Source organism: Bubalus kerabau, chromosome 13, assembly GCF_029407905.1.
Source record: "Bubalus kerabau isolate K-KA32 ecotype Philippines breed swamp buffalo chromosome 13, PCC_UOA_SB_1v2, whole genome shotgun sequence".
NCBI classification, from domain to species: Eukaryota; Metazoa; Chordata; class Mammalia; order Artiodactyla; family Bovidae; genus Bubalus; species Bubalus kerabau.
Window position 1 is genome coordinate 52,387,867 of NC_073636.1, and position 14,942 is coordinate 52,402,808.

At 41.4% G+C, this 14,942-nt stretch overlaps 1 protein-coding gene across 1 annotated transcript in view; it reads left to right on the forward strand.

The window, feature by feature from the left end:
* DNAAF9 (dynein axonemal assembly factor 9) overlaps positions 1 to 14,942 on the forward strand; it is a 220,709-nt gene that overhangs the window by 149,136 nt on the left and 56,631 nt on the right. Inside the window, exons 20-23 of the mRNA XM_055544328.1 lie at positions 2,743 to 2,854; positions 3,880 to 3,950; positions 4,842 to 4,892; positions 5,474 to 5,561. Of these exons, the coding sequence (XP_055400303.1) occupies positions 2,743 to 2,854; positions 3,880 to 3,950; positions 4,842 to 4,892; positions 5,474 to 5,561 (322 nt within the window). The remainder of the gene's footprint in view (positions 1 to 2,742; positions 2,855 to 3,879; positions 3,951 to 4,841; positions 4,893 to 5,473; positions 5,562 to 14,942) is intronic.

Consider the following 14,942-nt stretch of genomic DNA (forward strand, 5'->3'; position numbering starts at 1 on the left):
ATGGGCCAGGGGAGTGGGTTTAGAGATACAGAAATATTGGTCCCTGGGGTGGTCTTCAGCAGCCAGAGTTTCTAGACTAGCTGCTCCCAGCCACATCCGAATCCTCTGTGCATCTTGCCCCAGTGCATCCTGATACAAAGAAAATTGGCAAGCAGTGCATAAGAGGATGGTGGATATCCAGCCAAGATTCTGGTTGTAGTGTATGTGGGTACAAGATACATCTTATGACCATTCTGTGACTCCTGCCTGAACTTAATTTCAGTGAGATTTTGATGATGGGGAACTGGGTGCACAGGGGTGGATGACTTGGAAAAAATGCATGCTCATTGCCATCATCAGTGGACAAGTAGTCTACAGAGAGGAGGACAACATGAGTAATTTTTTAAGGTTGTGAGTAGTTTCTGTTTTTATAATGTACCTGCTCCCTGTCTGTGTCAGCATTTTGTGTTGTTCTTTTAGAACTAATTGAGCCTTTTTTGTAACATTATTAAGACTGGAAAATGAATACTTTCTGATGCTTAGGTAGATACTACTTTGTCTCCTTGCTAGACTTTAGATTCCCTTACTTCTCTTCTTAGACTCTTATGCAGTGCTCTGGAAGGTGTTTTGCACTGGAGTCGGTGATTAGGAGTTCAGTACTGTGTTAAGTACCCATTCAGCAGCAGCTAATGAAATAGGAAAGAAAAAATAGGATGTTGGTGCTTTCTGTCCAAATCCTGTCCTCCCTTCCAGGCAGAGATTAAGTTCTGCCTCTTCGTTTAAGCCTGCCCTACTGACTTCTCCCTACAAGTACTGTGTTCTTAGAGTACTCGAAGGTTATACTACAAAAATTAGGGAGTAATTCTATAGTGTGTCACATGTTGACTTATGTGTAGGAATGCTCTTATCTCTCCAACTTTACATTATAGGTTTCCTGAGGATAGGAACCATGTTTCATATTTTTTCTGTCCCCTTGCCACATATGGGAAATACTTAGCAAGTGCCTAAAAAATACTACATATATTCTTTTTAATGTCCTCTCTCCCCTTCCTGAACACCAGAGGCCAAATAAGAAAGTGGGGATTAGGAGCTATAGGATTTGTCTTTCTAACTGACTTGGGAACCGAATCGATCATTGTCATGTAAGAGGAACCATGTAGCCCAGGATGGTTCTGTGTCTTCAGATACTCAAAATTCTTTGAAACAAATTTAAATTAACCTTGGCTCAGATGGTAAAACATCTGCCTGCAATGCGAGAAACCCAGGTTCAATCCCTGAGTCGGGAAGATCCTCTGGAGAAGAAAATGGCAACCCACTCCAGTACTCTTGCCTGGAAAATTCCATGGACAGAGGAGCCTGGTAGGCTGTAGTTCATAGGGTCACAAAGAGTCAGACATGACTGAGTGACTTCACCTCACTTCTAGTTGTTAAGCCTAATAAGAAAGTTAACAAAAATATAAAGCCTATCGTTTTATACATTTCTTTATCATGACAACATGGATGAAAGGACTTTATGGGGTTTTTTTTTTCCTTTCAACTCTTCTGCCACCTTTTTTTTTTTTTAGAATCTCTCAGTCCCTTCTGTAGGCCAAGGTCTTTTGTCTCTGTCCTAAGGGTAGAGCAGGGTCCCACACAAGGACATCAAGATATGAAAATGAACTCTAGTTTCAGGAGCTCTGTACCTGGTCATTCAGCAATGTCAGGCCAGGAGGGGAGGGCTTATCATGCAACTTATTTCGTATCCCTCACCAGATTTTCACAGTCATCTCAGACTCCAACTCATCTCAGACTTCAACTCTGGTTTATACCATTTTTCTGCATTTCCTCTGCTAGATTGTCCTCAGAATTATTTTATTTTCACTAGTTTTTAACTAAATTAGAACCTTCTTACCAGCCATTCAGGAGCTTTCTCTGAGTTGCTCCAGTTTTTTTTTTTTTTCCCTGACCTATGTAAGACTCTTATTTTTATTTGTCTTGGCCTTAAAAGCTTGAACAGCTTTCTTTTAATTTTTTGGTCCTGAAAGGAGTGTTTGTATGTTTTGACATATAGCCAAAAATATCTGTGAAAACCTGTATCTTACTTTCCAGATTTGTTCAGAACTTGAGCCCAAACCAAAGAAGGAATGCATGACCATGTGGACATAGTAGAATGTAGCAGTGGTCACAGTTAAGAAAGGCTGTTGTTACATTGCTTTTCAGGCAGGAGAAGCAATTTGAGGGAATTTATAGAAACATACGGAGAAGGCAGTGGCACCCCACTCCAGTACTCTTGCTTGGAAAATCCCATGGACGGAGGAGCCTGGTAGGCTGCAATCCATGGGGTCGCTAAGAGTTGGACACGACTGAGCGACTTCACTTTCACTTTTCACTTTCATACATTGGAGAAGGAAATGGCAACCCACTCCAGTGTTCTTGCCTGGAGAATCCCAGGGACAGGGGAGCCTGGTGGGCTGCCGTCTACGGGGTCGCACAGAGTCGGACACGACTGAAGTGACTTAGCATAGCATAGCATAGAAACATAAAGATATTCTTATTCTAGCCCAAGTGTACCTCTGACCTAGGAGCAATTGCAGGGAAGCCTAGGTGATCCTGAAGTCATGTCCCAGTTTGAGTTGCATTTCAAGATAACTTGAGTTTTCCTTAGAAATTCTCAAGTATTTTTTTGCCATGTGGCTTAGTATTTTGTGGTCTATTTCTTGTGGATCTTTCCCTGAATGTTTAGGACTGAGAACTGGTCTAACTCTGGTTTCTCATTTGATACAGGCTTGTATGGCCATCTATGACATTCCTGACTTGCTGGGAGGAAGGGGGTGCTTAGGATCTGTGGTGTTCTCAGAATCATTTTTGACATCTCAGATTTTGGTTAAAGAAAAAGGTAGGTGTATGTCATCTTTGGAAAGCAAAACCTGAACTTCCTTTTATATATATGTGTATATATATATATATATATATATATATATATGTGTGTGTGTGTGTATGTGTATATATATATATGTATATATAATATTTGGCAAACCATAGTCTAAATCAAAAGACCAGGAATAAACTGGTGAAAATATTAGAATACTTGCAATAAACAAAGGGTTATTTCCTAATTTATGAAGAGCTTTTACAAATTGATATTAAAAAAAACAAGCTACCCAATGGTAAATGGGCAAAAAATATGAGCAGGCAGTTCACCAGAGTGTAAAATAAAACAAATTTTAAAATAATATATATTTTTAATGTTTATACACACACACATGTACGTAAGTGACCCCTGAACACAGGTTTAACCTACACAGATTTTTTTCAATAAGTATATACTACAGAAGTACATATTCCATGGTTGGTTGAATTCATGGATGTGGAACTGTGGATATGGAGTGCTGACTGTAAAGTTACTCATGGATTTTCAACTGTGTAGAAGGTCAGCACCACTAGCCCCCACATTGTTCAAGGGTCCACTGTGTGTGTATGAATATGAATATGTACAGCCTTACTCGTAGTCAGGAAAAACAATTTGAAGCAATAGTTAGATCAGTTTTTTTATCCATTATGGTAGAAAAAAATTCTATAGAATGATAATATCCAGAGCTTGATGACCTTGATAATTTTTGTTTGGTTTTTTAATACAAACACCTGTACTACCTTGGCAAGAATTAAAAGTATAGATTGAAAAGGACTCTGTATTTAAATATGTATTTCTATTTGTCTTAAAAAGAATAATCACATGAGGAAGCCTTTCTCCATTTCCTCATTAGGCTCTTGTCCCCAGATGAGGAATTCATTTTCTGAAGGCATCAGACTTTGTATCCTAATAAGAGGAGCTCTCACTCTTGAGGATGGGAAGCAGTCAGGGGCCTGCAAGGTGGGCTCTGGTGGTGGGCAGTAACCGACATGTCTGTGGTCTTCCTGCAGATGGCACTGTTATCACAGAAACCAGCTTTATAATCCTGACAGCTGCCATACCCAGATTCTGCTCCTGGCTGGTTAGTGTCATTCATCGGGTGAAAACGGAGATAAACGTGGAGAAACTGGGGAGAAAATTTAAGGACGAGTCTCTGGTGGGATGTCAGATCCTGACCTAACCACTGTTCAGATAGAAGTTTTTATCTCTGCTCTTCTTCTCTGTACAAATGAATCTAATTTCATTAATGTGTAATCTGGGGAAAGTTCCAAAAGAAAGTAATTTATCTGGGTCCCTGTTAAATTGTCAAGGGAAGAAGTTAATATCCTCATTTTACAGATGAGGAGCTTGAGGTTTAGAAATCTCCCAACCTGTCCAGGGTCACACAGGAAGTGAAAAGTGGATCGTGTGCTCCCTTTTCTGTCAGAAAGGTTGCTGCTGAGTTTTTACAACCATGTCTCTACATGTGGAAAGGTCCCATCTTCATCTGTGGGACTTGGTCTGAATCTCTGGTGCCTTGGGACACAAAGTACTAGTAATGGTCTAAGTACCTATTTCAGAATTTGTTTATATTCTGTTTCTACAATTCTGAACTGAATAAAGACAAGTAAAAGTCATCCTCTAATGTGAACATGTTTAAATGAGAACACACTCAAAATATTTTAATATGTTCTCTTTCCTTCATCCCTAAAATTAGTTTTCTCCAAAGTGAAATGTAAGTGGAGACTAACATACTCTCTCCACGTAATGTAGGCTCATTTAGCTGGACTTCATGTCCCTGTGAGGGAGCCTGCCATGGCCTGTGCTCTGCATCTGGTATCCAGCAACCAGGTCTGCCAGCCATCAGGGCCTGAGAACCCTGGATTTGACAGAGAGACTGCTCTCTTAGAAATATGTGAATACAGGGGGAGACCTAGCAGAGTTTATGCCCTTGAAGCAGTGAATTGAAAATCTGTACTCCTTTTGGACACAGGTAGAAGATATTGAAGTAAAATTGTCTGAGAAAACCCAGCAGTCAGTTCTGGTAAGCAGACTTCTTATTCTTAATGTTGTCAAGATGAAATGTAAACAGTTTATAAAAACAATTTAACATATTTCATCTTACAGCTAATCTAAGGGTTCTATACCTCCTTGTCTCAATTCCTGTTGTATTCTTCCCCTTCAGAGCAGAGCTCTAGAAATAACCACGTATGGAGTACACAAGAGGGATTCTTACTGCCATTTAAACCTTTTGGTGTTTTTTCAAAATCTCTCAGTACTTTTAGAAGCAGTTCTCAAATTGAGACATATAGAACTGAAGGTCAAGGCTTTAGGCCAAGGAGAAGCCACCTCTGTCATCAGAGGATATAAATTTACTGGAATATGGACAAGCATTGCAGACCATGGTGCCTAGACTGAGAGGGCCTTAACATTTTTCTTCTCGGCATAAGTCACAGGTGCCAGTAATATGGCAAAGAGCCAAGAAGTGCCAAGACCTGGAAGAGAAGTTGAGTATATCTGAGGCTGACTTAGCAGCTTTTGTAGACATACAAACGTGGACAGAAGTTTTGATTCTGTCAATGTTTATGCTGTAAATCACCTGCTCTTTGTGTTTGTTTTTTCAAGGGAGATGAGTGTTTCCTGGGTACTTTTCTAACTAGAGGAGAAGGAGCATACCTTTATTCTAGTAATTCACAATCTTTGCCTGAAGAAGGTGAGCAGCTCTGACTTTTCTGTTTTTTACTCTGTCTGGGTCCCTCTTTCACAGGTTTTGACATGAATGTTGTAATTAATGATACATGGGATATTTGAAAAAACTTTTGAGTGTAGAAGTGTTTTCCCACAGCTTTTCTCTTTTGATCTGTCCATTTTCCAGATGAGGAGACTTCTGCTAGAAAGGACTGCCACCAACTGCACTGGTCCTCTTGTTGCTGCCTGAGGATTGCTCTCAGGATGGGCTAGAGCAGCAGCATGTCCAGAAATAGGTTCTGTTGGGCCAAAACAAAATCTGGATTAGTTTTTTATATCTGTGTAACAAATCACCACAAATTTCATAGCTTAGAACAACATGCATTTATTATCTCACAGTTCTGTGGGTCAGAAGTCCAGGCAAATTTTGCTAGATTTCTGTGTAGGGTTTCATAATACTGAAGTCAAGGCATCAGCCAGGCTTATCTCTGGAGTCTCTGAGAAAGAACCTGCTCCCAGGCTCATCCAGGTTGTTTGCAGAGTCCATTTCCTTCAGACTGGAGAACTAAGGTTCTTTTTTTTGTTGCTGGCTATTAGCTGGAAGCAGTCTTAGCTCCTTCTTCCAGAGGTCCTTGCCTTGTGACCCTCTCCCATCTCAGCAACAAAGAACCTGCATCGTGTTGAATTTGACACTGTTAATCTCTCTGAACTCCTCTTCTACCACCCAGAGAAAACTCTGCTTATAAAGGGCTCATGTGATTGGAGGAGACCCAATCAGATAATCTCCCTTTTGCTATATGATGTTACACAAACACTGGAGTAACCTAAGAGGCTGAAGGTCATGGGGGCTGTCTTAAATTTCTGCCTACCATAGTATGCCCTCTGACCCCAACAGTTCTCACATGAAAGATATAATCAACCCCCATCCAAGAGCCTCATTCCATTATGGCAACAATTCAAAGTCTTAACTCTCACCAGCTGAAAAATCCAAAAATCTCATCGTCAGGATTATCTAAATCAGCTGTAGGTGAGGCGCTGGCTTGTAATTCATAAAGTACAGCTCCTGAACACGATTCCTTTCCATCTGTGGACCTGTGAAATTAGAGGCTCTTTATCTTCCCTAGCCCTCCCAATGTACAAGGTAGGAGTGGTATAGGGTATAGACATTTATATTAAAAAGGAGTCCCAAGCCCAAGACAACTTTGAAATTAAGCTAGGCAAACTCCAGCTCCTGGATTAGGTTTCAAGGCCTGGGAATAGTCCACCAAGACCCTTAGCTCTGCCCTCTGGGTTCTTTGTTCTACTTGTTACACTCTTAGTTCTGCCTCCTGGGTTCATGACTCTACCCTCTTGGTTTGTGACTATACCTGTGTCATCCTTCCTTTTCATGAAGGTGGCACTTTGTAGCTTATTAGTTTTTCAGCCTGCTTCTTGCCTCTAGAATTTTGGCGGTCCAACAGGCTCCTTTCATTTTCTATTCTCTCTATCCCCTTCAATCCAAACTGGCAGTATTTCTGCTGATTTAAAGTTCTCAAGAACTCTGTGGGTCTTGCATGGATTTCCTGGGATTTATTCCATACTTCTTTTGGTCTCCTCAAAATAACGTATTCTTATGAGTCCTATTCTTTCCATGTTAGATAAGCCTTTTTTGTTCCACAAATTCCTCATCCTTTACTAAGCAGATTCTCTCTCTGGATAATTTGTTCTTCTTGAAAATTCTCTCCAGTGGCAAGTTGCTCTCCATGTTCTCAGATCACTGGTTAAACTTTAGCTTCTCCATTGTCACAGAAGACAAAACACAAGGAGTTCTGGTTTTCAATCCACAAAATGCCAGGTAGCGTTCATTATCATGACTGTGCTGTGGCCCCTGCATTCCTGCCTCTCCAGATCCTGGTGCAGAAGACCAGGAAGTTAGGAACATTTGCTGAAAACAAGAGTTTGTGTGACAGTACTCCCAGCCTTGAGGCAGAATTGCATAATGTTTTAAAATCAGCTTGTAGACACAACACAGAGACAGTTATACTCTGTCATAGTTGAGCCAGGTATAATATTTAGCAAGGATATTTGCCAAAATCAGTTTTCACCTTCTTAGCAAAAGGCCTTGTTAAAAAAATAATCTTACACTGTATTGAGTTATCCAGCAAGATTCAGTCTATCCTGAGGTCTCTGTTGTTGTTCAGTCACTAAATCATGTCCGACTCTTGGCCACCCCATGGACTACAGCATGCCAGGCTCCCCTGTCCTCCATGTCTCCTGGAGTTTGCTCAAATTCATGTCCACTGAGTCAGTGATACTATTTCTTCCTCTGCTGCCCTCTTCTTTTACCTTCAATCTTTCCCAGCATCAGGGTCTTTCCAATGAGTCCGCTTTTTGCATCAGGTAGACAAAAGTATTGGAGCTTCAACTTCAGTGTCAGTCTTTCCAATGAACATTCAGGGTGAATTTTCTTTAGGATTGACTGGTTTGATTTCCTTGTAGTCCAAAGGACTCTCAAGAGTCTTCTCCAGCACCACTGTTCAAGAGCATCAATTCTTTGGCACTCCGCCTTCTTTATTGGAGAAGGGGATGGCAATCCACTCCAGTATTCTTGCCTGGAGAATCCCATGGACAGAGGAGCCTGGCAGGCTACAATTCATGGAGTCACAAAGAGTTGGGCACGACTGAGTGACTAAGCAGCAGCAGCAGCCTTCTTTATGGTCCAGCTCTCACTTCCATACATGACTACTGGAAAAACCATTGCTTTGACTATACAGGACTTTTGTTGATTTGCCTTTGAACTGATTCCCAGTTGATTCTGAAGAATGAACATGCCAGCAGCCCAGACCAGTGCCTTTTCTCTGGCTTTGAACCCTTGGGACTAAAAAAATTAAATCAGGTGGAAATCACATGCTCACTTAGAAGTAACTTAAAAATGGCAGAGCAGGACATGTACTCATCTTCTGCGAGAACTCCAAAATTGCAACTCACTGCTGAACTACCATCAACAGGAGAATGTTGGATACCACCAAAAAAAGATACCACATGTCAAAGGGCAAAGGAGAAGATCCAGCAAGATGGTAGGAGGGGTAAAACCACATTTAGAATCAAACCCAATAACTGCCAGAGATGCTCGGAGGGCTCAAACAAAACTTTGTGTGCACCAGGACCCAAAGGCCCCACAGAGACTGAGCCAGACCTGCCTTTCAGTGTTTGAATGTCTCCAGTCAAGGCATGGGTCAGCAGTGGCCTGGCACAGGGACAGGGACTCTGGCTGCAGCAGACCTGGGACATGTGGTATGTGGCCTAAGCTCTTAGAGGGGGTTACCATTAGCCCCACCATAGAGCCACTAAGCAGACGACCCACAAACTGCAGTACTATTATACCAAAGAAATTCTCGCAGTGTTAAAAAAGTTCTAGGACCCACAACAGATATCCCAACCTGGGGATCTGGCAAAGGAACTGAGAATCCCCAGGGAATTTGACTTTGGAGGCCAGTGGAATTTAATTACAGAACTTCCACAGGACTGGGGAAAACAGACTCTTGGAGGGCACACACAAAACTGTGCGTGCACCAAGACCCAGGAGAAAGGAGCAGTGTCCACACAAGAGACTGAGCCAGACTTGCCTTTGAGTGTCCAGGAGTCTCTGGTGGAGGCGTGGGTTAACAGTGGCATGCTGCGGGGTCAGGGGCACTGAATACAACAGTGTAGGCAAAAGTCTTGTGGAAGGAGGTCACCATTACCACCATTACCCCTACCATAGTTTGGCCTCAACCAAACAACAAGGAGGGAACACAGCCCCACCGATCAGTAGAAAATTGGATTGAAGATTTACTGAGCATGGGCCCACCCATCAGAACAAGACCCAGATTCCCCCACATCAGTCTCTCCATTCAGGAAGCTTCCACTAGCCTCTTATCCTTATCCATCAGAGGGCAGACCAGAATGAAAACCAGTCATACAAAACTAACCAAACTGATCACATGAGTTACAGCCTTGTCTAACTCTGTGAAACTATGAGCCATTGCCATGTAGGGCCACCCAAAATGGATGGGTCATGGTGGAGAGTTCTGACAAAACTCTTCAGTGGTCCACTGGAGAAGGGAATGGCAAACCACTTCAGTATTCTTGCCTTGAGAACCCCATGAACAGTATGAAAAGGCAAAAAGATAGGACACTGAAAAACAAGCTCCCCAGGTCGGTAGGTGCCCAGTATGCTACTGGAGAAAAGTGGAGAAATAACTGAAGAAAGAATGAAAAGATGGAGCCAAAGTGAAAACAGTGCCCAGTTGTCGATGTGACTGGTGATGGAAGTCAAGTCCAATTGCTGTAAAGAACAATATTGCATAGGAACCTGGAATGTTAGGTCCACAAATCAAGGTAAATTTGTGGATCACTAAAAAACTGTGGAAAATTCAAGAGATGGGAATACCAGACCAACTTACCTGCCTCCTGAGAAACCTGTTTGTAGGTCAGGAAGCAACTGTTAGAACCGGACATGGAATAACGGACTGGTTCCAAATTGGGAAAGGAGTACGTCACGCCTGTATATTGTCACCTTGCTTTTCTAACTTATATGCTGAGTATATCATGTGAAATACCAGGCTGGATGAAGCACAGCTGGAATCAAGATTGCCAGAAGAAATACCAATAACCTCAGATAGGCAAATGACACCATCCTTATGGCAGAAAGCGAAGAGGAACTAAATAGCCTCTTGATGAAAGTGAAACAGGAAAGTGAAAAAGCTGACTTAAAACTCAACATGCAAAAAAACTAAGATCATGGCATCTAGTCCCATCACTTCATGGCAAATAAATGGCGAAACAGTGGAAACAGTGAGAGACTTTATTTTCTTGGGCTCCAGAATCACTGCAGATGGTGACTGCAGCCTTGAAATTAAAAGACGCTTGCTCCTTGGAAGAAAAGCTATGACCAACCTCGACAGCATATTAAAAAGCAGAAACATCACTTTACTAATGAAGGTCTGTATAATCAAAGGTATGGTTTTCCAGCAGTTATGTGTATATGTGATAGTTGGACTGTAAAGAAAGCTGAGTGCCAAAGAATTGGTGCTTTTTAACTGTGGTGTTTGAGAAGACGCTTGAGGGTCCCTTGGACAGCAAACAGATCAAACTAGTCAATCCTAAAGAAAATTAACGCTTAATATATTCATTGGAAGAACTGATGCGGAAGTTGAAAATTCAGTTCTTTGGCCACTTGATGTGAAGAGCTGACTCATTGGAAAAGACCTTGATGCTGGGAAAGATTGAGGGTAGGAGGAGAAGAGGGTGACAAAGGATAAGGTGTTTGGATGGCATCACCGACTCAATGGACATGAATTTGAGCAAATTCCGGAAAATAGTGCAGGACAGGGAAGCCTGGCATGCTGTAGTATATGGGGGAGCAAAGAGTCGAACACAATTTAGCAACTGAACAACAGCAATAACTAGTTTTGTCATAGCTTTCCTTCCAAGGAACAAGCGTCTACACAAGAATAAAGCACACAAACCAGGAATTTCTCGAACCTTGTCACACACCTGAGAGCTTAGATTTCACACTTTCTTAGTTTCTGAGGAAAATGTAGTTTGAATCAGGAGATGGTTTTCTGAGGCCAGAGGTTTCAGTAGGAGCAGAGAATTTAAATAGAAGTGCCCTCTGGCTGTGTGTTAAGTATTTTACCACTTTAGGGCTCAGGTCAGTTTTATAGGACTTGAAGTTTATAATTCTTTGGGGCTCTTGTAAGGAAAGTAACACATAAAATAGGTCTCTTCTCTGGGCCTTGGAAGGGGGCTTAAGCAGGTGAGGGGTCCTGAAGTTTAAATATCCTTTGGATCTAGGTAAATCTGCCTGTTGCAGATTTACCTCTGAAGACATTTTAAAAAATCACCATTGTGCTTATATTGATTGATCTTCATATGTTGAGCCCCATAGAAGGTGAAAAAGTCGCCTGAGGTTTATAGTACAAGTTAGTGATAACATCTGGAGGGTGGTCCAGGTCTTTTAATTTTCGGTCTAGGGAAGGCCCAGTGAAAAAGAATAGTACTTCCTTTACCTTGAAATGTTTCCAGTTCTGTTTAAATTTTTTCTTCCTCAGTTAGTGACTTCTGCTATCACAAGGCTTTTTGTTATGCAGCTTTCTGTTCATTCATTTCCTTTATATGCCCTTCTCTTCCCCACCCTGCTGACCTTGGTCAGGCTGGCTGCCAAATACCTAATCCTCTGGAGCCTGCTTTATTTATTTGTTTATTAAATGATGACCTTATCAAGGGTCATTTTTTTTTTTTTTAATTATTTTTGGCTGTGCTGGATCTTCCTTGCTGCACAGGCTTTTCTCTAGTTGTGGTGAGTGGGGGCTACTCTCTAGTTGCAGTGTGCAGGCTTCTCATTATGGTGGCTTCTCTTGTTGTGGAGCACAGGCTCTGTAGGCTAGGCTGCAGAGCTTCAGTAATTGCAGCACTTGGGCTCAGTAGTTGCGACTCATGGCCTCTAGAGCACAGGCTTAGTAGTAGTAGCACACTGGCTTAGTTGCCCTACAGCATGTGGGATCATCCTGGACCAGCGATCGAACTTGTGTCTCCTGCATTGGCAGGCAGCTTCTTTACCACTGAGCTCCTGGGAATCCCAGGAGCCTGCTTTAGAGTTTACCACATACACCTATATCCCTAAACAATGTCTTATTTTTTAATTAAATACAAATTAGAATCATACTCTGTCGTGTTCTTCTGGGACTTGCCTTTTTTACTCAGTATTCTGATCCTCAGATTCATCCAGATTGTTTTGTGTAGTCGTATAGTTTATTCATTTTCATGATTCCATAGGATTGCTTTGTGTGAAGATATGCTGTTTATCCTTTTGACTCTTGGTGGACATTTGGGTTCTTTATAGTTTTTCGCTGTTGTAGACAGTGCTGTTGTGAGCATTCTCATATATGTCCCTTGGTGCACCTGGCACTAGACAGTGCCTTGCAACACATCTTTCTTGCTGTATCTAAAGACGTAATTGCCGTCTATTTTATCTCAGTCCTCTGACTTCCCTGCTACATTTCTGGCTGGTTGTATCAACCAGCACTGAGATCTCTGGTATGTTGGTCCTCCCTTAATGTTTGCCACTATGATTGCTTCAAGTTTTGATATCTCTTTGTGTGGAATTTTCTGTGCTTTGCCCCCAAATAAAGTCAGCCACTCTGACAAGCCTGCCTCACTCCCTCATAAGACTTCTGCACCATGGAGCTGGAAGAGAGGTAATGTGAATAGCCTCAAGCTAAAATATTCCAATTTCTACTATTTTTACCAAGTTTCAGTAGAATTCCTTAAATGCATCTCAGTTTTGTTGTATAACTTTGGTCTGTTACCAGAGTCCTTAACTTTTTGTTTTTGACAGTCAGTCCAGTTTTATGGCTTTTTCCTGGGGAGAGAATTTTCCAGACTCCTCACAGCCATTTCAGAAGTTCCAACCTCCAGGACTTCTGAAAAGATATTTTCACTTGGTAAAGAACAGTAGGTTGACCATTCCTTTCTGGGCTTTACAGATGTAGCTGTACTCCACTGTCTTCTTGCTTACATTGTTTCTGAGCAGAAATCTACTGTCATTCTTATCTCTGTTCCTTTCTATATAACTCCAGCTGCTTTGAAGATTTTCTTTCTTTTTATCATAGATATTAAGCAGTTTGATCTTTATGTGACTGCTGTGGTTTGTTGCTTATCCTTGGGATTTATTTAGCTTCTTGAATCAATGGATTTAGAGTTTTCCTCAGACTTGAAAATTTTTTGCTCATTATTTCTTCAACTTTTTCCCTTTGCTTCAAGGATTCCAATTACATACAATTGGCTGCCTAAAGTTGTCTCACCACTCCTGATTCTCTGTACAATTATTTTTAGTCTTTTTTTCTCTTTGTGTTTTATTTTGCATATTTTCTGCATATTTTGATTTACTAATCTTTTGTTTTGCATTGTTGTTACGAGTTTTTTAAATTATCGTTTGTTAATTGGAACACAAGGTGCTGGATGGTGAGCCAGGTCCAACAAAAGACCACTAAAGAAATTGAAATAGAGAAGCGTATTATTCACAAATCCAGGAGGAAGTATATGGGATGCGCTGATGGGTCACACAGACAAGCAGGGGAGAGGGGTCAAAGCAAGGTTCGGGCTAGACCTGGGGTATGTGCCTTTATTAAAGTCTGTGGGTGGAGTGCTTTGAGTTTCCCAGGCTAAGGCCAAACTGGCCCATTCAAACCAAAGAGAGTGGAGGTTTTGGTAAGCTCCATGGGGTGATGGAGTCAATTTGACTATATAAGGGGCACACAAGGGGAAGACACTAAAGATTCGGGGAAGACTTTTGATGACAAGGGCTGCTGGGAAAGTCTTATTAGGAACTTACATTTGCTTGTGACTCTGCAGGCTGTTGTCTAGGACATGTGCTTGCATGAAGAGCCCATAGTGTCAGTTTAAGGCCTGTGCAGGCCACGTGGCCATACTAAATGAAATCTGAGGCAGCAGTACCATGGAATAGCTAACCTCTCAAGAGTTGTCTCATGTCATTAGTCTCACTCAGTGTTTTTTTTTCTTCTCAGGAAATGTATTTTTCATCTCTACAAGTTCTGTTTAGATCCTTTTTACATCTTTCACGTCTCAAGTTAGCATAGTTCTGTCTTTACTCTAGCCTTGAACTTATGTGATACAATTATAATAATTGTTATATTTCTCTTCTAGTCTTATCTCGGCCTTTCTTTTTAAGCTTTGTCAGGCAGGAGGCAGAGTAGCATTTAGTTTAGAACTAATTTTACCCCAGTACTGAGTCAAAATCCTTCTGAGAACTCTAGCTGCCATCCCTATAAAGCATGAGGTTTTCCACTGTGGCTGGTAGGAATGGGCAGAACAGTGCAAGGTATGAATTGATATTCATTATTTTACATGGGAATATCCATTTTTTTCTAGCATCATTTGTTGAAAAGACTCTCCTTTTACTTTAAACTGTCTTTGTACCTTTGTTGAATATCAATTGACTATATATCTACTATCTTCTACAAGCCTAGTGAATGGTTGATGCTCAGGCAGCACTTTCATTATTCCTGTAGCAATTTACAGATTCAGAGTATTTTTTCCATCAGACAGAGATTATTTAGCAGTGAGGAGCAGAGATGCTAATACTATTGACACATAAAGTCTGAGAATTCTGGTGACCAAGCTTTCACCTTCCTGTGATGGGAAGGCCCAGACAGTGGCCATCTGTTTGATTATGTACCCTCTCATGTGTTCCCTTGGGCCCATATGAAGCTGTTGAAGGACACTTTAAAAGAAACTTCTCTATAGTACTGACCATGAATGAATTAGACAGCATATACCTACAACATACATAATACCCGTAGTTGCATGTTACCTATGGTGTGGATGACTCTCAGGAATAGGATGTTGAAAGAGGTAAGCCAGT